This window comes from Cupressus sempervirens, chromosome 9 (assembly GCF_028749045.1).
Source record: "Cupressus sempervirens isolate cs-2001-9-10 chromosome 9, ASM2874904v1, whole genome shotgun sequence".
Taxonomy (NCBI): Eukaryota; Viridiplantae; Streptophyta; class Pinopsida; order Cupressales; family Cupressaceae; genus Cupressus; species Cupressus sempervirens.
Window position 1 is genome coordinate 513,121,558 of NC_143126.1, and position 26,362 is coordinate 513,147,919.

The 26,362-nt window shown below is 35.7% G+C and overlaps 1 protein-coding gene across 6 annotated transcripts in view; it reads right to left on the reverse strand.

Moving 5' to 3' along the window:
- Nucleotides 1–26,362, reverse strand: part of LOC149539611 (varicose-related protein-like) — a 195,239-nt gene that overhangs the window by 50,729 nt on the left and 118,148 nt on the right. For all 6 annotated transcript variants that reach the window (XM_089800837.1, XM_089800840.1, XM_089800839.1 and 3 more), the window contains one exon: nt 5,026–5,193. In XM_089800837.1, the coding sequence (XP_089656963.1) occupies nt 5,026–5,193 (168 nt within the window). The remainder of the gene's footprint in view (nt 1–5,025; nt 5,194–26,362) is intronic.

The window sequence follows — 26,362 nt, forward strand, 5'->3', positions numbered from 1 at the left end:
GATAATCAGAGTTCCATCAAGCTGTCAGTGAATCAGTTTTCAAGCATATTGAAATTCCTTACCATTATGTAAGAGACATGGTAGATAGGAATTCTATAAAATTGGAATACATTTGCACTGCAGATCAAACAGCAGACATACTCACCAAACTTATATCTAGAGTGAAGATAGAACATTTCAGGAGGAGACTTGGTATGGTTGAGTTGTAACCGATTTGTACTCTTTTGATTATTAATAAAATAATTTTATTTTGTCAGGCTATTGACTGGTATGGGCTCCACCATGTGTATTCATTATTTAAAGAAGTGACAATCTCTGAAATAATGAACACTTGTATAAAAGGCATTATGAGAGATGACGATCTCTTAGATAATGTACTAAACGGTAGATTTTACTATAAGATCTAGATGAGTTTTAGATCATATTGTGATGTTGACATTGCTATATTCATGGGTCACGAATTGGATAAAGGAAGAATTTTAGTATTCTCCAGGTTTATCCTATATTTTGGTAGATCTTAAAACTCAAAATCTTGTTGTGATATAGAAATACCAGTTTCTATGAAATCACAACTTGGATGAATGAAGAGATTACTCTTCAAGATTTATCCTGTATAATATCACTAGTAGCAGTGATTTGTCATATCACAGGTTTAGTAATATGACTTTGTATCATGTGTTGTATGATACCACATTCTAAGAAGAGACAAACAAATATAGAGTATTAATTCTTGCTTATTCATCTGTATTGGTGTTGCTAGATATAATATCTCTCTGTAGGATTATCAGGTTAAGAGGGAGTGTTAAAATATTAACTAGATAACCTACAGGTCTGATAGTATAGACCATACTTCCTCTTCTAATGGTAATATATCTCTAAATTGGCATTATATAATATATAACTCTTCCCTAGGAGCTGGCGACTTCTCATGAAGCAACAGTTTGATGCTTAATTAAACTAACACATAGTTAGGCATTATTAAATTTGTCTTCCAGATTGCCGACTTAGGAAGAGTTTAGTTAGTGCTAATTTAGGAAGGGTTATGTCCCCTTGAGGGACATACCCTTTAGGAAGGATATATAGGGAGGTTATAGATGCAGATTAAGGACACACAGCTACAACAAAGTCTGCTCCTCTTAAGCATTTATATCCTGCGAATTATATCAGAGATACTCCCTCACAATCAAAGGTTGAAATATTCATTATTGGATCTGAATCAAAATAAGCACTAACTTCATCAATATTCAGAATTCTTAGAAGACCATTCTCAGCATTTAAAGACAGGATCAAAAGTCCGATTCAAAGGTAAGGAATTAGCAGAAACTTTACATGAATTACTCCTCAGATTTGTGTAGAAATCAAATTTGCCGCTAATAAAGAAATATACTTTGTTTACTCTTGCTACTATTTAGTAATGTAATTAGTTGTTCCTGAGCAGTTGTGTCGGGAGCTGACAGTTGGCTATCTTAACCATCCATCCAGCACTATTTATGTTTAGCTTGAGAATCACATCACATGATGATTGTGCAGAGATTACACTCAAGAACAAAGTTATATCTTTCTATTTCAGAGGCTTTGTTCTTGATCCAGAATTCTCGAGAGTAATGAACTTAAATCTACTTAAAACTACATCAATTCACAAAACATAAACATAAATTTACATCAAAATGCACAGCCTTTTACTTCAGAGGTTTTGTTCTTGATCCAAGGACTCTCTGTTCTCCAATGTACCCCATCCAATCTGTTCTGCACATTCTCACATGCACTCTATTCCCCTTTCATTATCTGCAAAACAAAACCAATGAATTGATCCCCCTTCCCAACAAAGTCTGCACTCTTTGAAAATCTCTGCATTGCCCTAACGCTGTTCTGTTTTCTTTTACACAGGCGCTCCCTTTTTTCTCACCTATTTACTTAAGATTTCACACAGCCTATATTTCTTTCTTCTCCCCAACATCCTGCGCAGCCCGTCCAATTTATTTCTTCCCTTCAAAGATTGCTGCCCTCAATTCTTTTAGTTTCCTGTGCAGCTCCTTGTACCACAATCATTCTCCTCTTCATCCATTAAAATCCTGCATTATTTGATGATGATCTTCTCTTACTTCTCTAGCACTTAGTCTCACTATATCCTGTCCATGCACAATGGAAACAGAGAACTTCCTCCCTTAATGCAGCTGCTCCCAACCATCTTAGACCTATAATTTTTAAAAAAATTCTGTGTTCCTTTTTCCTGTGCGTTAATCAATTTTCTTGACGGCATTCTGGGGAAACCGCCATATACTGGTGATGGTTGAGAAAATTGGCTTTTCCTCTGCCCATCGGTTTGCTTCAAGTTTTTGAGCCATTTCAACAAATTCATTTGTGTACATCATGCAAAAATTGAAAAACACTTTCTGTCAAACAGTCGCATGCCTTGTTTGTGCTTCCATATTTAGCAAACATGTTAACCAGGCAGCTTCAACTACAACATCTGACAAAATTCCCTTTCTATTATGCTTTGATGGATGTCAAAAATCTGTTCAAAAGGTTCCATTCTGGTATGGGCAGGTTAGATGCTAGCAACAGTTGAAGAATTTGGCCTAAGACCTTCCTAATGTAATGTCCCCATTTTTGGTAGGTCTGTGCAATTGATTAAGTGAGTTCATTACAGCGACCCTCATGAGCTGACAGCGTGGTTTGAGGCTCTCACTGGTGGATTTACTATTTTTAGTAAGTCCATTTTGGGCAGTTACCATATTTGGCAATGCAGATGGTGGCACTGGCAGTCAGTCATCACCTGCAGTGAATGGGACTATTTATCACATGAGGTCATATGTATTAATTAATTATTAAAAGTTTACTTTATTATAATGACACTTTATTATTATTAAATGTTATAAAGTGATGTTGTGTTGGAAAAGCTTTGTAAGTGAAGTTACATTTTGGTTTCAAAAGGTCATTTGGAGATTAAAGATATCAGCTCATTGTGAAAGAAAAGCATCCGATTGGATATTATTTGCTTTTGTTGTCTTGGTGACTTTTCTGAGGTTCTGAATTTAGTGCCCTTGCTGTTGTATAAGGGTTTTTGTATCTGCTTTCTGGAGGTAGACTGGCATCTTCCATTCTGTATTTACTATGGCTAGGAAGATATATGCTTGCTGAGAGTTATCAATATTTTACTGTTGATTCAAAGGTTGTTGTGAAGGAACTGGGTGACTCTTATTTTTGGGTTGGGAGCAACATTTCACTTCTGTCTGGTATTTAATTTGTTGATATTGTAGCATTCCAGATTCTGGAAGGGGAAGGTATTGAACAGGATTTTATCGTGTGCCATTTTTCATGGAGTTTGGCGTTAATAAGCCTAAGCTCTGTTTATGAGTCAGAATCAATTTGAGCTGATAAGATTAGACACCTGTGTTTCATGCTGAGAGGCTGCCGCCTGCAAAGATCAAGTAGCGGATGTGATGGAAAGTGGACTGCGACTCAGTTGAGGGCTTGCAAACTGATTTAGAGGACCTGCGATCTAGCTTTGAGTGCATGTGTTTGAGTTTGGAAAGGCTGCATGGAGTGAAAAGAGGATCTAGGATTCATGTGCGAAGGTCACGATGACTGTAAATGTCTATTGTTTGAAGGCTGTCATCACTACACCACACTAGTCATCTCTCTGCTGCAAGCTGGGATGTTAACAACCTGCACATTGACACCCAGACAAATCTGAAGCAGCTACCCAACTGTGATGGAAAATTCATTGTGTTTCCATGCTGCAATTGTACATACTACAGACTGTTATTTGAGCGTGGATATCTGAGATTTCTGCAATTGTAATAAGGATGGATTCCATTTCCAGGTTCTTAAAATTTCTGATACAATGCTTTCTTGTGAATTTTGTTAAAAAGCAATTAATAAGGAAGAACTGTTTATTTAGGGGTCTATCATCATTCTGATATAGAATTCTGTTGAAGGGATGTATGTGAAATTTTAAGTTGAATAAAGTAGAGAATTGGCATCACATTTGCTTATACTAATTAATCCATCAAGTGAGTGGAGATTTTTGAAATAATATCCTGTTGCAACCATGCTCTAATGTTTGACAGAATGCTAAATTGATGATTAATGAAAGAAAACGATGTTGTTTAAGCTATAAGAGACAGAGGGTTCTTAGACCTAATGCATTTGCTTGCTGGTCAGAGGGATGCTGCCATCTGAGACAAACAAAAACAACACAAAGAAAAACAAACCAAAACTTGATGCAAACTGCTGAAACTATTTTTGGGTGGTGCCAATTGAGTTTTCACCCATGTGCTCCTGCACCATTTAATCATGCCGACTTTCAAAAAATAACTACAAAACAAACAATAGAAGCGAAAAGAAAAACAAAAATGGACAATAAGAGATTAATACACCTTGTGTGTCAAGCATTATATATAAAAACATACCTTAATGCATTTTCCAACAAAAATAAACAAGTCAAGTGATTAATTTCTACCATATAGTATAAAATTATTCAAGGTGATCACTAGTCCTTGTTAAAACAGCTTCAACTTGCTACTTAAGGAAACACACCAAATCTTGGAATCCTTCTAGTTTAGACATTAACTCAATGTCTCATAGATACGTAAGATGACTTGAAACTAAGGATAGGGTTCTTTAGAGCTTCTTTCTCTTTGCGTTTCAATAAACTTTTGCCCCAATTTTTGTATATAAAACAAAAGAAGACAAAACTTATCATATGAACAATCTTGTACAATTAAATTTGGCATTTAGAAACTATGTGGCAACAAATTTCACAAATAGATCACACACAAATCATTTTGGTTTGGGCAATATAATCAACAAAAGGGATTCCTGGAGATTTTCAAGAGGACCATTTTGCTAGAGTCATAAATCTAGTTAGTTCATTAGAGAAAAATCACATCTAAGGTGTTCCTATGAGACATGTCTCCCAAATTTTTTTTGAAAATGTTACATAATTCCAGCATTCATACAGCATATACTATTTTGAAAGATCTCACAGCATCATAATGAACATTGGTTTTCATTGATTACCTTAAGTGAAGATGCTATCAAAATCAAATAACTTGCAAGATCTCCTGGTATTTCAAAAGAATGTCCATGCTCCTCTTGGATCATTGCTTTTACTCTTCCTATCACTTCACTTAATAAGTGCTCAAATAAGTTTAATGTTTTCTCTTGAAAATAAGACACAATATTTTCCTGCAAACATTTAAAGTATCAAAGATCAAGAAAACCTTCATATCAAAAAGCTAGGATTATCTTTATTAATTACAAAATAGAGCTTATAGAATGATATTTCTCACTCAACTATTGTCAGCTTGTAAAGATATTACATGAATACCAATAATCTTACGCATACTTTCCAAAATCACTAACATATTTGATATTATAACACTTCATGGGAGGAGGAAATGGAATTATAATGAGAAGATTCATATGCCAGATATAATATGCATAATGACCGACACAAACAAAATTAGATAATTTTATCATACTTCCGGTCAAAATTTCCATCAACCATAAAAAAAGCGTAAATGACTTCATCCAAGTTATCAAGATCTTGAACTGATCTCCTACTTAATACATTACATGTAAACCTCAATTGCTTAAGTTCATATTTATCAATGTTTGATCATTTAATTCTATTTCCACGATGGAATTAAATTTTAATCGTTACTATTTTACTATACTTTCAAATCTTCAAAAATAACTATAATGTTGATTAAAAAACCATTGTAAAAGTGTTCATTAAATTCCTAATACCTCAATACAGGGCTAAATCTAGATGTATATTTAAGTTTTCAATTGTATTTACAGTTATGCCACATGCATCCTTATTGTGAGTTGCTCAGTTTGATAGGAAGCTAAGGATGGATCAATAACAAAGAAAACTTGACAGAAGATATCATGGTAAACCAAACATAAAAGATAGATGAGCAATGGAAAATCGTATAAAGCTTAAAATTATAATGCTCAAACTAAGTGACCTATATTTAAAGCTTCAATTTATAAAGCTTGAACTAACTATGACCCATATTGATCTATATTTAGCACATAAACAAGTACAAGAATCAATACGTCAAATTTAAGGAAATAATCTAAGATGCCGGTGCATTCAGGAATTCTTTGAATGCTGGTGCGGGTGCCTAAGGATGTGCGGATGCATTTGGGTGCTGCACCAATGTGCACAGGAAGCTCTTCCAGCACCTGTGGATGCATGCGGGATGCGTCCAATAGCATCTGGAGAGAACCCAGACAGCATCTGGTTGCATGTGGAGAGCATCTATGTAACAAAATCTATAATGTTTCTTTCGATTATTCATAACAAAATAGCTATGCAAAAGAATTCTGAAGCAACCTTTATCTATTTAATAGATAACTGCAGTACTGATTCGCAGAGCTAAACACACAGATAAATCTGCAATTAGTTGTCTCACCTTGACGAGTAGTAAACAGTCAATTCTGGGTGCTTGATGAAGACAATACCTTTATATTGAACAGCCTATATGTTTTATATACACATATATACATATATGTATGTGTGTGTGTGTGTATGTATATGTATACACACGTGCACGCGCACACACACATATATGTATGTAAATATGTATTTATGTGGACGCAACCAAACGCATCCAAAGTCCCCCAAAAAACAAATCCATGCACCAGCACCCCACACCCACATCAGCATCAAAACCAGCATCGGTAACTTAGGAAATAACAAGCAATGGAACAAAAATGAAGCTAGTCACTTGAAGATGTTAGCTATGTGTAAGGCAACAGGATACTTGGTAAATTTTATCTTCTACAATTTTTCATTTCTTCTAGTTGTGCCTTGCCCACATACCCCATGGTAAACACAGACCCAACTTGTCTGTCTTTGTGACCTTAGGTTAGTTTAGGTTAACATTGTGTTGTTTCTCTCCCCCTAAAGGTTTTTTTGCCAAGATTTTACAATCTACCTCTGCATCTAGGAAATCTTAATGTATCTTGTGTCATACTGCATAAGCTAGCTACAATTCAAAACTTGCTTAGGATTGAACAAGAGGGCAATAGTGCAGATCGAGAGTCATTCAAGTACTTAAGTTCTCTTTTGGAGAAGATGAAGCAAAGGAAGATATAAAGTTTCAATGGTTTATGACGAGATTTCAGAACTTTACATTGAGGAATAAATTGAAACAGAATCAAGAAATTGAAAACAAATCATCGAATGAACATAGTATTCAAATTTGCATGACTTTACAACTTCGAAGTATCATTCCAATCCACTGATTCATGGAAGAACTGAGAAAAGGAAAGAATGTGGCTAAGCCATGGATTCCTTCTAAATGATAATTTACCACCCTCAAACACTTCAATTTATTCGAAATATAATAACCAAAGAAAAGAGGTCAGTATCACACTAGGGGCAGGGATTTTGGTCTCCATTGACTCACACCCGCTAATCCAAATGGTGCCCTCAAACCTGCCCTTGAGACATGCAAAAGGAGAATCAAATAAAGTAAGATCAACAATTTCATTGTGGGATTTATCTATCCTTTAGACAATGCCTAAACTGCCAATCCAAAGATCCCTGAAAAGCTCACCACCCTAAGAGATAGAAGAAATAGAACTCAAATAAGGAATGGCAATATTTTATAAAATTAAGGGACTTTGTTATCCCTTAGAGACTGTCCCACCCAAATTTCTAAAGCTGCTCCAAAGAGCCAACTTTTTTATTCGCTCAAAACTCCACACTTCTATATAAATTACATGGTTCTTAGTTAGAATGCACCACTTTTTATTTTGCCATTGAGAAGAGCTGGCCACTAATCAAACTGTCTGGGAATGTCAATTGAATGTCAAACTCCAACTAAATTACTGATTGCAAAAGCCAAAACAAGTATGTGTGATCCTTTTTGTGTCCTTGCACTTTTACCAAGCCCACTTTTTTATTTTAAAAAATCTCGAGGATAACCATGAAATGCAGTGATGATTGAAAATCATGAATGCGAAAACAATCATAGAATGAAAGCTAAGTACAATAGAACTTTAGGTTTAGGTCACCCTTTTTTACTCACAGCGATGAAAGGACGAATATTTGCATGAGTTATATGTTGAAAATCAATTGGAACTGATAGGGATTGCATGGAGATTCAGTTATAATCTGGTTGGGCGGAATTTGTGATCAAGAAATACTCTATGTAAAACCTGAAACAATCAACTTGAAGTAGCTGTGAACATAGATTGGGTTTTTTTTTCTAAACCTTAGGTTGGCATTTTTTCCATAGCGAGGAGAATGAAATGGAATGGGATAATCCAAAAAGGATCAATATCCTGATGGACTACAAAGGCCACCACAAGCTAGCAAATGCCAAATTTGATAATTCTCCAAGGGCAAGGATTAAGGCATTGAATGGGAAATCTATAAGGGATCAATATCCCCAATGGGCTATAAAAGTTGACCCAACCATGCAAAACATTAAGACCGATAATATAGTGATGCCAGGGATAATGTTATTAAAAGAGAAAAATCCTTTTTTGCCAAAATCCTTAACCATCTAAAAGGTTCAATCCTCTTTGCAAGGTCAAAATCCCCAACCTCCTTTAACATCCAATCTTCCATTGCACATCAAAATCCCGGACCCCTTATAAAACTTGTTATTCCTCCTCAAGATGAAAGATCCTATCATTGGCAAGGTGAAAGGTTTGTTCATCTGCAAGGTGAAAAGCCCAATCCTCTACATCAATTTCCCAATCCATGAGCGATGAGCAAAGCCAATCCAAGGCATAATGAAATTCCGCCCTATAGCTTTAATCCTTGTCCAATTCAACAATTCAGTACAGTGTGTTAACGCCAATCCAAGGTCCAAAATGATGTTAATCTTCCTATGCAATATTGCATTGATTCGTTGATGCCAATCCATGCATGGTCACGAGATCCATATCTCTTGATTGTTGAGAAGATCTAATTTGATTGTGACAATTTGAAATGAATGATTATAATGATGTTATTTACACTGAGTTGAGTTTAGATGTTCTCCATTGTGCAAATAATGGTATAAACACTTTGATAGAATAAGGAGTTTTCATATAGATGTCCATAGAGAAATTTGTGAGCATGAAAATACAATCTTTTGTCCTTACAATCATTTTGATGCAATCATGGAATTTTGACTTATTTAATTAGATGTAATTATGGAGATTAACTTCGATAAGTTTAATACAATCGTGAGGTAATGGAATGAGATCTTTATTGCATGATAGATGCCTCTAAAGGGGATCAAAGGGTGTTGGTTCATCAAAGACCCCTCGGATTGATGAATGTTACAATGTCACTAAAATGAAGAATGACAAGGTGATGACTAAGCAACAGATAGATTAGTTTGCTCCCCCCACCAAGTGGCCCAAAAACCAAAGGTTATAAGATGGACCAAATTGTGGTCTCATGCACTCCAGGGGCCTTTTGATAGACTCCAAGACTCCTATATGCCCAACTCTTTTAGACAATTAGAGCACTTTAGTACCATTTTGTTGAATTTTGCTAATAGACCTAGAAGGAGACAGTGTCACAATTAGCCCTCCCAACTCGGTTTTTCCTTCATCTTTTGAATTTCTTCCAAATAACCTTCTTAAGAGATACTGAGAGATTTCAAAGATTTGGATGTGAGTTCTACCTTTGACTAGGTCAACCGTATACTGGTGTGGATTAGTCTTAATTAGACATAATTGAGCGATTAATGAAACAACTCCCCTTTCTCCTTGGTATTTTGCCAAACCATGGTTGGAGCAGTATTGCCACAGTTTGCAAATCTGCAGCAGGACCCAACCCAAATTTTGCCAAAAAATGGATTCTATTGACTTTTTATAAGTTTTTTCTGGGTCTATTTTAGTTAATCCAATCCTTCAACCCTAAAATAGACGACTAAAAAGGCCAAAAAGGTAAAACATGTAATTTGGACTAAAACGTTTAAAAATATGATGGTGTATTTTACTATGTTGCTTTCCTATTAGCATAGTGGTGTATGAACTTATTTGTTGTTACATATATGTACATATACATCATATACATATACATGTACACACACATATATTTTTAAAAAACATGTTTTTATACAGACGAGTCCAAAGCAAATTTGGAACCCACACTTTAAAAAAATTGAACGAATTTCGAATCCAAATCTCGAACCCACAACCGACCCGAATCTGAACCAACAACTTAGGTTCAAAGTTTCCATGATTATATTCAACTCCATAAAGTTATAAATACTCTAAACAGATAGGTGCAGAATGTTGGAAACATAGTTTGAAAGTTTTAATAAAAAAACCTTTATTTATTAAAGGAATACATAAAAATTATAAGATTCAGACACTGCTGTTATAGATGTATACACTATATACATCTACTAACAGCATCATGAATTCTAAAAAAATTGTACATATACTACCAGATACAAAGCGTATTTTTTTTCTTATGGAAAAAAAATTAAAATAGCATCACAGAGAACGACAAAGCAATCTTTGTACATACATCTATACCAAATTTTAAAATTTGAGCACAACAGTGTCTGAATTTTAAAACTTTGTACAAATATATAGAGTATAATTGCTTTGTTATGCTATTTTAAATTTTGGTATAGTTAAAATATGCGGTGTATGGATACTAACAGTCAATTATACAATTGCGAACAATGTTTGAAACCAGAAACCATGAAATACAATTACAAACCTGAATCCTACATTTCAAAGTCCAAACTGTTTTGAAACAATAGCACAGTTTTATGTCAAAGCTAATAAATTTTTTCCATATAGAATGTCACATAGAGGAAAACAAGGAATTGAAACCACCTTGGAAATATGTTGATTGTATTCCAGGCCAAATGATTTAGGTGGAACAGCCACAATCAAATGTAAGCTTAATGGCGTGGCAAGGTACTGACATGAGGATGAAGGTTCATTTCCTTCACCAGCCTAGAAAAGTTATTGATCCTTATGAAATGTGGTAGAACAATCTGATGTTATGAGGGATCAAGAAAGAGATGAAGGCAAAGTTGTTAATCGAATCTCTCGTGCTTCAACAATAGAATCAACTGCTACAACTCAATGCCAAGATCGAGAGTCAAAGGTGGATATGTCTTCTAGAGATGTAGCAGTAAGATATGCTCACAAGAGACTACACATCAGTAGCTCAAACTCTATTGGAAGTTTGTTTGGTGTGCAAGGTTGACAAGCAGTTGATGTAGAGATTGCACTATTCTTTTAAGCAAATGGAATAACATTTAATGTTGCTCACTCACTTTTCTACTCTAAGATTGTCCAAGCTATCAACAATGCACCAACAGGGTATAAACCTCTTGGGTATGAAAAGCATCACTCTAAACTGTAAAGAAAAAACTCAATTATATGATCAAACTGCACAAATGAAAATAGTGTGGGCTATAGAAGGTTGCAGTTTTGTGATGGATAGGAAGACTGGTACAAGAAACCATCATAACCAACTGTGTGAGGGCATTGAGGAGGTGGGAACATTACATGTGATCTAAGTTATTACTGATGCTACCCCTACTCGTAAAACAACAGGTATGTGTTGGTGCAAAAAACGTACATGCATATATTTTGGACATTATATTGTGTGTATGTCTTGAATATTAAACTCAAAGATACTAGCAAGTTCCAATAGAGTATAGACCTCATAGACAAGGGTGGGAAAATATAAATGTTCATACGTAACCATCACCACACACAAGCCATTTATCACAAATTCGCCAAGGTGGAACTACTCAAACCTACTAATACTTGTTTCGCTTCTTAATTTGTTCATCTTGAACACCTTTGTGAAGTCAAAAGAGTTGGGCAACTTGGAAACAAACTACATCATATGTTGTAGTTGAGGTGAAATGTATGGTTCTTGATGACCGTTTTTGGGCTGATGTTAAATTTGTTGTGAACTTTACTACCCATATGTGAGCTGATCAGATTTGCAAATTCAAATAAGGCATAATTGGGAGATGTTTATGAAACTATAGATTCCATATCAGAAAAGGTCAAGACTATAATCGAAAGAAAGATCTTTCTCTATATCCTTTAAAAGAGGAAAAGTTAACCCATCTCTTCATTGTGTTGCTCATGCCCTTAATGATAAATAGTATGATATACAAGAGACTAATAAGAGGGTTGTGCATCAGGATAGTGAGGTAATCAAAAGATTTTGGGCAGCAATAATAAAGATTTATGGTCAAGGTAAGAATGATTCAGTTTTGAGGACTCAATGGAATAAGTTTTGAGGTGGGAAAGATGATTTTGCTTCCGTTGCAACTTTATATGATATGAAAGTAAGGAAGACACTATAGAGTGGTGGTGAAACCAAGGAGATGAAACCCCTAATTGCAATTATTTGCAATTGTTCTATCTTATAAGCTAGCACCCAATAATCTGGAAGCTCAAAGACTTCTTACGCCCCATTTTAGCAATCTCCTAGAACATAGATGCATTTATGCTCCAATTGCCACATTTTCCTTGAAGTTTTGTCCCTTTCCAACCATTTCTCCTCTACCCCCAAGATCCTAGAGGGCATCCCGATGTAGGAAATCTCCTATGTTGAGGTCAAGGTCGACCTCAACCCGAGATATTTTGTCTCAAGATCCCGGGCCCATTTTGAGGTTTTCCAATTATTACCTGCCCAATGCAGTTGGCCCTTTTGATTTTAATCCTGAAATCCTTATAAAAAGAGGCATACTTCATTTGGTCATCCAATTTTTGTGCAAGCAATCCATTTTTTTCATGTCAATCATTCATGCGAACATTTCATACTTTCAACTAAGCTTCCAAGGTGAATTCAAGGAGTTCAACCCAAGCAAGCAAGAAGTAATTGAAGGCCCTAATTTCAAGTCATCAATCATCCATTCCCTTCTCTAGATCTAGGTTCTTTCTTCATTGGAGATAGTGGAATTGGCTATCAAGGAAGGAGATTCAGATCTACATTCATCAACATTGCACAAGCACTTCAGCATTCATCATTTCAAGCATTTGGAGCATACTTACATCTATCAATCTATAATTTGGCACTTGTACATCTATTGCATTAGTAGAGATATCCTACATCATCATACATTTACATACAAGCATTCATACATCTTGGTGGATAGCGAATTCGAACTCATTCATAGGGATTTGGCAAGTAAGGTGAATATTTACATTTGTCTTACTCTTACATGCTTTATTCAAGGTCAATTCCTAAACGAGGGCTTGACCAAGGCAAGCCCCTTCCCCCCAACAATTTCCATTTTTCTTGTGTAGAGGAGAAGATTCGCAAACTTTTGGATCCACAAATTTGGGATTGCAAATCTAGGGTTTTATGTTTCTTTTGGAGCTTTGGATTTGCAAAATTTTGTGTGAACAAGGTCCAAGTCAGCCTTAGCCTCAACCAAGTCGACCTCAACCCTCCAGGTACTTGAGGCTTCTAGATTTCAAGGTCTGTAGATTCCAACTTCTTGATTCCAAATCCTGCTTGGTTCTAGTTCCTTTAGCAGTTTGACAGTCTATTTTTAGATCTAAATTGGCATCTTCTAGTAGCCCTTGAGGTTAGTGTGATTCCTTCTTTGTCATTTCACAGCACTTATTTTGACATATTGGATCAGATCTCTTCATGTGTTTGGTTGTCATATTCACTATTACATTCCTTGCATTTCAATTAATCATTTTGTAATGTCCCCATTTTCGGCAAGCTCATCACAGCGACCCTCATAAGCTGACAGGGTGACTTGGGGGTCCCAGTAGTAGACTTACTATTTTTAGTAAGTCTATTTTTGGCAGTTGCTATTTTAAGCAGTACAGAGGATGGCTGTGGCAGTTGGTTGTCACCTGCAGTGGATGAAGTTAATAATTCCATGAGCTCTTATCTATTAATTAATTAATTAAGTTGCATTATTATAATAATATTTATGTTACTATAATAATGACATGAAGAGAAATTTCTAAAAGAGTGTGTTGGAAAGTTTCAGCTGTTGAGTTCTTTTGGAAACTTCTGCAGTTTTTGAATTGGAGTTCTTTTGGAAAACTTTTGCCAACAAGGGACTATAAATAGTAGCTCATTTCTTTGGAAAAAGTGTGCTTGGATAATTTATTTTCTTTTGTTGCCTTCGTGGCTTTTTCTGAGTTTTGATATTTTGAGGCCCTTGCTGAAGTATAAGGGTTGAGTCTGAGATTCTAAGAAGTTCTTGGCGATTGTGCTGAAGTATACAATTAGCCAACATCTCCTGCTGTATTTGTTGTATGTAGCTAATGAGAATAATCTTGATTATTATGTTGAATTTATTGAGCATTTCGCTGAGGTTTTAAAAAGTCTGAGAATTCTGAATTTGGTGATTGCAAATTATGCTGAGGTATATAATTTGCAACTCTCTCCTAATGTGATTTTTGTGTCTATGGAGAAGTAATCATTGATTGTGGCTATCGAAATTGGTGAAGGAATCAATTGTCTTAATCACTGCAAATTTTGAGGCTGACTGGAAGGTGTGATTGTTATATTTTAAAATTAGTAAACCCCTGATCAGTGTTGTGAGTTGGAGGTTCCATTTGCGGTTGTAGAAGAGTGGACAACACATTGTTAGCACCCCTGTGTTTGCAGATCGAAGGTTCTGTATTTTACCTTAGACATGCAGTTCAAATTACAGCCCTGCAATTATTCTTTGTGGGCCTGTGATCCATTTCATATGCCCAACAATTTGTGTAAGGGCCAACATTTCATTGTGGAGAAACGGCATCCAGTTCATTGTGTTGATTGTGCAATATAATGGGTCTGCGTTTGGCATCATGCTGATTTAATTAATCTCCAGGCCTGATTGATTTCTAGTTCGTGGGATTGTGAAGCTGGACTTTGCAACTGAAATCAGGTTCCTTTAAAAAAAATTGTAATTTCTTCCCTATATGCAAATAAGCAGTACATGTTGTTTGGTAATAAATTTTAGTTAGAGAATCTATATTTGCATTTCCATTTCTTTCATTATAGCTGTCAATTATTCCAGAGAAATTTCAAAAAATAATATATTGCAAAAACTTACAACAAAACAAAAAAAACATCAAAAAATCTTTTGTGCTTCAACATCACAATTTGGGACTAGCTTGGTTCTTTACACATTCTAATTGCATTAGATCAACTCATTGAACATGATCATTTAGCTTATATTACATTAAAGGGAACAAACAACCAATAGAAAGAGATCCTTTAATATATACGTTTGAAAGAATTTGGGTTTAGTATTGGGACCCCTAAATCCATTTTGGGGTTATGCTAATCTAGTTCAGGTTCTCTTGGAAGTTACACTTGAAGGTCCGTCTTTATCTTTCCCTAATGTTCGTAGAAGGTTGAGTAACAGCCCCAATCATATACATAATCTTTTATGATACACTTTGGTGACCCCGACATTGGTACACTTTATACCTTTTTGAGTGGGTAGTTAGATCTTCCTTGTCTGATATTTCTTTGTATGCATTATTGTCCTTTACACCACCTTGATTTGGTAGTTAGATCTTATCTTGCAGTTACATCTAATACTTCCATATCTAAAGCTACCTTGTATGCATTATAACTTTGCTACATTATTAGTTTCTTCATATCATATCATTGTGCATGAGCTTTACCACTTTGAGCCTAAACTATAGCATTCTAGTTAGAAGATGTCATAAACTCATGGCTTTGTTTGATCCTAAACCCTCCTTTCCTAGGAATACTGATGAGACCAACATGCCCCCTTCTGATCCTATTCCTATCATGAAGAGTAACTCTTCTCATTCTTCTCATAATGAATATAACACAATCAAGAGCTCCTCCTTCCCCAATTCAAAAGCTCACTCACGAATTTGAGAACTTGGAAATTTGGCTAGCTCAAGAACATCATAATCCCAATACCATTTCCAATATAGAAGCCTTACAAAAACTCATTCATAATGTTGAACATAGCATTACCCTCTTGCATAGCATTTCCCATCTCATTGATTCCAATGTTAAAAGTTAAAACTTTAGAAGATGGTGCTCAAGACTTTAGGTATGTCCCACCTTCTACAAGTGTTAAGACTATTGATTCCAATGTTAAAACTTTTGTAGATGGTGCTCAAGACTTAAGCTATGTCTCACCTTCTACAAGTGTTAAGCCTTCTTTACCAATTTCCACTTCTATTCCTAGCATTTCTACTTATTTACCAACTCTCATTACCACTTTAGTTCAAGTTTCCAATCCTACACATGTGAGTCTTCCTAATTGTACTCTTCCTATGGGTGTCTTGTGTGTTGCATTACCTTCATCTATGCCTCCTTATCATAGTGTTCCTTTTGTATATTCCAATCCTCTTCCTACCACCACTTCTAACATGCTTCATGCTTCTTCCAATATTCCCTCTGCTTCTAATAAATTTCATAACATATCCAATGTATCTCTTCCTATAGTTTCTTCTACCAATTCCACCATTAATAGCCTCGCTCAAACCATCTCTTCCTTGCAACAGAAAATTGATTCCTTGACTCAATCCAAATTCAACATTCCTACATGTGACAATTTAAAATCCTTTGTCCTTAGACATTATCTGAGCCGCTATTCCTCAACATGTTGAGATACCTCGTGTTGAGACTTATAATGGTAAGGATGATCTTATGACTCATGTTAAAACCTTTCAAACCCTCTGTAGTGATTTTGCTCATGATTATAGGTTCATGACTAAGTTGTTCACTAGGACCTTTCAAGAAAAAGCTTTGCAATGGCATTGTTCCTTTTCTTCTTATTTCACTGAGTCCTTTGAAAAGTCTACCAATTGTTTCAAAATTCAACAATTTCGAAACAATATTGGTCCTCAAGTTTCTTTGACTGATTTCATGCACTACAAACAAGGAGTTCAAGAAAATGTTAGTGACTTTATTGGTAGATTTAACATTTGCATGCACAAATTTCTTATCATGTGCTTGATGTTGATATATAACACATATTTATTTGTAATTTGCAAAAAAAAATTCGAGCTAAGATTCTTCTTATAGTGTTTCAGACATCATTTTCAATACATTTCATCCAAATTGTCCCTCTTGGACTCCTTGGATAGACCGACCTTTCTTTATGGCTCGGTGGTTTGGGGGCCTTCTCTTCTTGCTTTTGATTGGGCTTCTATTGAGCATGTTCAGACGTTGTTTTTGTGGCGCATCATTGGGTGACACAAACTCACCCCCCACAGCATTGTCTTAGCCGAGTTTGGAGCTCATCCTTTTAGACTTGCAAGCTTTTTTGACTTGATCTAGTTTCTCCATCAGCTTCGTGGCTTTATGGATTCTGATGTTCACCATCACAAATACTCTCATCTAGCATACTGTTCTTCTGTTTAGATTATGAGATCCGACACTAGCACTAGATCCTGTTGTTGGTACACCCTAGCCACCTCTTTGTTGGGTTCGATCGAGATTGACATTGATCGTCTCCCTCCATACCAATTCTCGTTGGATGCTCCTCCTCATCTCCTCCCATCTTGTCAAGAGTTGAACAAGTATATCAGACAGGATATCTACAGGCAGTACATTATCATTACTCGAAGTAATCCTCCTGGTGGATTACATCCTAAGATGACATTTTAAGCTGAGCATTTTCATGATATTCAAAATGGCATTATTGTGCATCCTGCTTATCTCTATCGGCGTTGGTGTCACGCCCTTCAATTCTCTTTGGGATCCTTTAGAGCTGGTTCTCACCATCTTCGGGTCCAAACTGATCACCATATTGACAAAGAGGATCGGGTTTGTAGATTGTGTATTTTGGCAGAGGTCGAGATTGAATCCCACTTTATATTTCATTGCCCTATCTACTATGAGAGAGGAGGGAGATTTTATTGTCTTTTCAGAGATTGTTTCTTTATTTCAGAGTTCTTCAACTATGTTGACCAGTGGTGTCTTGCACTTTATCTTCAAGAGGCCACCCAACTTCGTGAGCATACCCCTCAGTCAATCACATCTCCAGACCATACCTCAAACCAGCTCATCACCGCCTTTTTCACCCCCTTGTCTTAGTCACAAGGTGTGAAAAGGCCATCCAGCATCACTCCCTCCAGATCGGTCAGTCATTGCACCAGTCTTTCCAAGCAGTGGCACTCCTCCAACGGGTCTCAGCGAAGATCTATGACTTTGAATCATACACGGTTATATCCTTCTGTGACTGATTACTTTGTACCAAGGAAGGATTCTTAGTCCTTACCTTGTGTTTCTTGGTCTTTTCTCTTGTTTTGTTTCTTTTCAATCACTATTTGGTGCTCCAGTGGTTGCCAGCTCTTTTGTTTGTATGTTCAGTCCCATAAACCCTTGTGGTTTTTCGTTGGACATTAATATTATTATCTTATCTTATTGAGTTTACTTTTTTTCCACAATTATGTACAGTGCTTTGTAATTATCAACTACAAGTGAGTCAACTTGAGAGAAACACTCCAATGGCTCATGTTATCATTAATAAGAGTAATGTCGTATCCCATCCTCATAAGTTTCATAAGCCTAACAATTACATCAAAATCAACAAATTATCCAACACAATAGATGTTCAAGTGGCAATAGCATCTAGTTTGTGACTCCTTAGTCCTCTGTTTTTAGACCTAATCATACTTATACTCCATTATTCGCATCATAAGCCTAACAATTACATCAAATTCAACAAATTATCCAACCCTGTAACAACCACTTTTTTCGGGTCTTAACTAACATCATATCATATCAAGGAAATATAGTTAATACTTCATATTCATAGGAAGATAGTTATAAGTTATAACAAATATGTTCATGTGAATGTGATTAATGGTTACAATCAGTTAAACGAAAATTTCATAACTAACAATTGAAGATATCATAAATGAATTTAACAAGGAATAAAATCTACATACTGTAGAATCAAAATCCGTCTAGGAATGCTTCTGTAAAACCCAGGTTAGTCCATATATACCACTTAGGATCAAATAGCTATACCACTTATCGAAATGCAAATACCATCAAGTACCACTATATCATTTAGGCATCAAATACCATTGTATCATTTTGGGCATCAAATACCAATGCATCAATTAGAGCATCAAATACCACTGTATCATTCCTTTTTCTTTCTATTCCTAACTATGGCAATAACATGCAGTTAGAAGGTATGCTCATATTCAATATTCACATAAATGGAAGACTGAAATAACAATCCATCAAATAGACCTATCTCTGGCATACAGATATATTTCATGTTCAATTGGGAGATCAACCAATCTAACCAATTAAAAATTTCATTGAAAAAAAAAGTTGCGTTCATTTAAAGAAGATAACTGAACCAATGACATAAATCAATCCGTCATATCTTCTACTTGTATATATATCATAAAAGTAAAATACTTGTTGCCAACAAATGTTTGATTGCATTACTTATCTTTGTCTGGGGCATGTCCTAACATCTTGTGGAGAGGGAAAACATTGCCAAGGGCATAAACCTCCCAACCGCGGACCTTAACTTCACAACCGCAAAACTTATCCCTTACACAATCTCATCTGAGAAAGGCCCTCCCTACCCAAAAATAGATGGGGAACACTATATCCTACAATTGAGCATCCTAGTAATAGAGTATCAATTCACCACTCGACTTGGCTACTAAGTATACTTGGGCAATCATGAGCTAACGATTAAGTAATTTGTATTTAAAGATTCTTATTATTTATGGAATGATTGATCATATAGTTTCTTTCTTGCAGAGGAACCACTCCTTCTCGCCCATTATCTAAGGCCTTTCTGCCCTGGTGAGTCCCTGGAGTTTTACCAAATTTCTTGAGACCCTAACACACAGTCTCACGAAATATATTCACATATCAAAAGTACAGCATGCACCCACTTGTACTTTGTCTACTACTCCTAGAAAATACAGAGCTAATTTAAGGATAAAATCTCATAAGAATTATAGTAACATGAGAGAGATAGCATCATGGACATAGATTCTTATCTGGCCTAAGGTTCGGCTCTCTGATATACAATTGAAAGCCCAACCAAACAATGACATATAGTATCAACCGCTCATACAAAGATATAATAAACATGATCTAATTGTATCAAAGCAACATCACCTAAATTCGAAAGCTGAATATATGTGAGTTCTTCCCAACCCCCTCGCGTGAGCTAAGATCAGGGCCGCAGAACTGAATGAGGAATGAATAAGATGGAATGAAGAAGGAAATGTGATGCCGGTTCTGCAGAGTTACTAGATGTTTCTGTATTAATGTCAGAATGATTGCTCTACGGACTTAGCAAGAGAAAAGCGAGAGATGCCCCAAACCGCATCCGCAAAGGTATTATATAAGAACTCTCGCTCAGTTTCAAAACAAAAATATCAGTTGGTATGAAATCTTGATTTACGAATCTCGGAAAAGACTTTGCAGTTATGAGCACATGGGCATCAACTTGCTTGGGTCACCATATTGATGTGAAGGAAAAAGAATAATGAATTTATTGGATAACATGAAAAATATAACTTTATATATATATATTGAATCATCATGTTACATGATTATCCTTATAATTATAACTATATGTGTACATATATTTATGTATGTATGCAATTCGGAGAGAATATATAATTTATTTCTAACATTATTTCCCCTTTGTATTCGCACACCCATATATATACATATACATATATGTATGAGTATAGATGTTATCCATGTATCAAGGTGATCACATATATTTATATATAGGGATTCAGATCAATAGAGAGGTAATTGCTCCTTGACAAAATATTTAAAAGCATACTATTTTTAAAAGTTTGACCAAGTAGCTCATGGTACTATCCAACATACACTCTTGTTTGCCTAGTCACTTACCCTTAGCCATGGTGGTTCACAACTCATACCTATTTTCCTAGTGATGGTGGTGCCCCTCGTGTCTAATTCCTTTCTGACAATGCTTTCCTCCTTTCAACGTGCTTCTACAAACAGAAATTCCCACAATAATATCATATTCCTCAACAAGTTATTATTCATAAACCATCATAACAGCTAACCACCAATTCACTTCCAAGATGAATAACCAATTTTACAAGATTTGAAGATAATAGCATGATTGCATCATAACGATTAACTAACATATCATTTTCATATGAAATTATAGCAATTGCCCATCTTACCATTTCACAAGATCATAGCTAATTGTACCTATTAACTGACCTCACATGAAACCTCAACGGCTATATGAACATTTTAATGTAACAAACATAGTAGATGATCAAGTGGTAGTGGCATCTAAAGGTGCGACTCCTTAGTCCTCTATTTTTAGACCTAATTGCACTTATACTCCATTATTTGCATCTTTGTATAATGTGGTGATGAAGTTAATAAATCGTAATATTAAGCTTCCTCCTATCAAACCAATTGATCCAAACAAACCTCTTCCTAAATTATTTGATTCCAAAGCCTTTTGCCAATACCATCGTCAAACTGCTCATGCTATTGAGAATTGTTATTCTTTGAAAAACACTATTCAAGATCTCATTAATTCTAATGCTATATCTGTTGATGTTGATATTAATCATGGAAACAAATCTATTGCACCTCCTAACCAAAGTTTGCAAATTTACACCAATCCTTTACCATCTCATTCCATTAATACTACTATGCAACTGTCTTTTTCTACACATTTCACGGTGATAAAGTTGAAGAAGCCAACCATGTTGAGCATATCCAAACTGAACCTAAACCTAAACCTCAAATTCAACCTCAGCTCTGCATTACCTTTGATCATGTTGAGATGCTTAAAGCACCTAATGGTCCTCCTTATATACTTGCTGGAGTCATTGGTATGTCTTCTATTAAGTACAATGGTCCATGTTAAAGGACTAGTCCCTGTTAAAGGACTTGAACCCTAGTTGAAAGGTTCACAACTCTATAAGAATTGATGGGAACAAAAGGCTTACTACCCGAACACATTGCCCAAAGGATGAAGGTTAAATCCGCCTTCAAGAGGACTCATTATCTCAGAGGTGAAGGTCAAAGCCACCTTGAAGGATCTACAAATCTAAAGGGATGAACTAACTAAACAATAACACAATTGCCTTAACAATTCCTTTGAAGTCCAATAGGAATGATAATAGATTCCACTGGTACCGCTTCTCAAAGCATCTGACAATCCTTCAACTCTACTCAAATATTCCAGCATCAAGGCTCACATATATAACATACCATTCCATGTATTACAAACGATAAAATTGCTTTCCTTTACCAATTACAAACAAGCAATTAGGTTGGCCAATTAGGACTTCCCCAATGCACAAATAAACAAATCGATCCATGCTAGGGCATGCACGCCTTCTTAAACAATTGTACAACAATTACATAGATTAAATCACACACTAGGATCCATAATCAATGCTTGCCAAAATAAACCAACATGCTACACCATCCTGTAGGCTACCAAGTTAATATACCATATGTTACATGCTAGCGACCAATCTAGCATGAACGAAATGATCCTCAAATTCGAACATACATACACAACAGTCTTCAAAAATCTTCTATGCTCGCAAACATCATGTCTAGTTCGACAACAAGTTATACCCAAAATACTGCAACTGTCTTTGGAAAAATTCCATGTTACTGGTCTGTAACTAGTCTTTATCAAAACAATTGACACTCGCTCAACACAAAACATAAAGAGATGTGACCTTATACATAAGGTTAAAATTCACCAGGAAACACAAATATATGCTCGCATACTTAAGAATGTCAAACATTCTTCGTACTATACTTATCAATAGCCTGCAACATACATAATCTAAGTCTATCTACAAACATAGAACATATATGGACATCAATGACAACTTTTCATCAATCCAGCATGTCAAGCATCTCAACAATCTCTCACAATGCTAACAATCTCCTCCTACCTCAACACCTTATTGTGGTATTCTTGTCAATTTTACTTCTATAGTGAATATCATAATTGAAGAGCATCGTTTTAGTAAACATTTGCAAAAGGATTTCTAGGACACATCTAATGCTTGGAATCAAACTGCCAATAGTTTTCTTAATTGTCCTCATGGTTCTATCTCTTTTCCTGTAGAACTTTGTGGTAAAGTATTAAATACCATTTGCATTGTTATCCCTACTTCCAATCAATTCCAAGTTAAACCTGGTCTTTCTTGGCTCTCTTCCATGCAAGTTTTAGCTTCTCCTATTCATAAATGTCTTAAATTTCCCCATGCTCGTGAGATCGAGACCATTAACCATAGTCTTTATCATCCTTCTTGGCCTCGAGAGTATGTTGACATTAATTTCGTTTAGCCTTCTATAACTCAATCTCCTCCAACTCATCTTGATTATATCTTTCGATCATATCAAGTTTTCAAAATTGAAAAGATGTATGAACTTAGTAAATCTAAGCTTGATCCTAGCCATGGGCTTTTTCCTATTACACCTATTGTGCATCCTCCTGTTTCTATCTCTCAACATAATAAAGTTCCCTTAGCTCTTCCTTCAAAAGAAGAAATGGGCCTGATGTTGATTGATCCTATACCACCTCAAATATCTACCAAGACCAAATGTAATAGACATGCTCGTGATCATCCTTGCAAGCATCACACTAGACCTCGCACACATGCCTCTCAAACTATTTCATCACCTCCTGCTTCTCTTCCCTTTGCTTTGACCATCCCATGAACAAACCTATGGAGGAAGTGAATTTGAACAAGGTTAAAATGTATAAACATGGTAATACTATTTGTATCTTGGATTATGTTACGATTAATCTAAATGAAGAAGATACTTTTGATGATGTTCATGATACTAACAATGATATACACGCTAGTGATTCTAATGATTAGTTTGAGAATTCAAGACCCAGTTATGCTTTCTACACAATTATTGATCACTCCCAGTAATGAATACAATGACCTTTGTAGCATGGCCCTTAATTGGAACTAGTTATTGTTACTTTTTTTGTGCTTCATGTTGCTCCTCTTGTGAGTTGCCCACCTTCCCTAAACACTATAGACCGAGCTAAGGCGTAGGCAATATGCTTGATTAGCTCCTCTTCTGCAATGGAATTTTTTGTCTTTATCTATTGTAATTTGCTTCCTCCATGATGTGTTTCCTATTACATGTTTTGTCCAGATTTCTTTAACCAAACCTTGTTGCCCCATTTGGCACATGGTGATAAAGGAATCCAAAATGTCATTCTTCTATTTGCACCCTACTTCTGTATGTTGTTACATGTGTTGTACATGTACCATTTTTTGTAAATGTGCCTTTTTGTAGTCCACATGGTATAATGCAACATGGTAGCACCTAATTCTTTTTGGTGTCCATGATGTCGGCCCAAAAAGACTCTTCTTTGTAACTCTTACATGTCTTTCTTTCATTGTGTTGTAGTTCTACTTCCTTAGGGGAATGATGAAATTTCCTTTGGACATAATATTTCATATCTTATAACTTGATCATACTAACCATAGAATTGATAAATCCCTCTTGTGCTGTCTTTTTTTCATGTGCTCATGTCCCTTGATATGTCTGTTCTTGGGGGCATTTTATAGTGGAAACATCTATAGTGGATGTATGTATGCTCCATTAAAGCTATTGCTCCCATTGAGGGGTTTACAATTGCAATTGCTTTAACATGGGGTCATACACTTTCCTCACATTTTGCACACATGCATTTTAGATCCCTTTTGGATTACTAACAATCCTCACGGCATGATCCCCGCATTTTAGATCCCTTCTTGGATTACTAACAATTCTTTTAAGGTCCCATCCCTGCAGTTTTATTTTTCGATCCCTTAAGGACACACAAATTATTATCATTTGCAAGCAAGTTTTCAAGGTGCATTCAAGGAGTTCAAGCCAAGCAAGCAAGATTCATTGAAGACCCTCATTCTATGTCATCAATTATGCATTTCCTTCTCTAGATCTAGCTTCTTTATTCATTGGAGATAGTGGAGTTGGTCATCAAGGAAGGAGATCTACATTCATCATTTCAAGCATTTGGAGCATACTTACATCCATGGATCTATGATTTGGCACTTGTACATCTATTGCATTTGTAGAGAGATACTACATCATCATACATTTACATACAAGCATTCATACATCTTTGTGGATAGTGGATTCAAATTCATCCATGGAGGTTTGCCAAGTTAGGTGAATATTTACATTTGTCTTACTTTTACATGTTTTCTCATTTCAAGGTTAATTATGGGGGTTTGACTAAGGCAAGCGTTTGCACCCCACAATGGTTTCTATTATTCTTCTGTGATGGAGCAGATTCGCAGATTTTTGGATCAACAAATTCGGATTGCAAATCTAGGGTTTTATGTTTCTGTCGGAGCTCTAAACCTACAAAATTGCATGTAGACAGGGTTCAAGTCGATCTTGACCTCAGCCAAGTCGACCTCAACCCTTCAAGTCAACCTTGACTTGAGGCTTCTAGAGTTTTAGGGTTTATAGATTCTAGTTTCCTAATTTTTAGCATTTATGGATTGCAACTTCATGGTTTTTAGCGATTGCAGATACCACCTTCCTAATATTTAGGGTTTGCAGATTACTTGCATTTCAATTAGTCAATCTACTTGCATTAAATCTATTCATTAAACATAATCAATTAGCTTGCATCACATTAAAGGGAAAGAACAACAAATAGAAAGAGATCCTTCAGTATGCATGTTGAAAGAACATGGGTTTAGTATTGGCACCCTTACATCCATTTTAGGGTTGTGTGAATCTAATTTGGGTTCTCTTGGAGGTTGTGCTTGAAAGCCCCTCTTCCTCTTTCCCTAATGTTTGTTGAAGGTTGAATAACACCCCCACTCATATACATATTCAATCTTTTACGATACAGCAATAAGGTTGCTCTCACAAGTAGCTGGCTATTTGTCTTGTGAGGAAAACTGCAGTACTTAAGGGTTCATTAGTCACTAAAGATGAAACAATTAGATTCAAACAAAGCAAAGACCCTAGAGTACATTCATAGCTCACTTCGACCTCTCTCTTGTGTAGACCCTGGATACAATGAAGTTCCTTCAGCAAAATGGGATAAAATTTCACCTAATGGAAAAGTTGCAGCACTTGTGGATAAAGTGTTTGAAGCTGATGGCCTTAGGCCCTTACAAATTTACCCCCTGTTGTCCTAACAATAGAGGACCCTGAGATTGAGAGTGATGACTATTTGGAGAGCATCATAGCCGAGGACCTTAATATGGATGATCATGCTTTACAAGAGTAAATGATAGATATAAGATTTCTGATTTTTGTTTCAGTTTTTTGTTTGCATATCAGCTAGCTTCTTATCATTTCAATATGTAATCAGTTACAAACTCTGACATTATGATTGTATGACATCTGTATATTTAATCTTCAAAGTTAATGATTAAC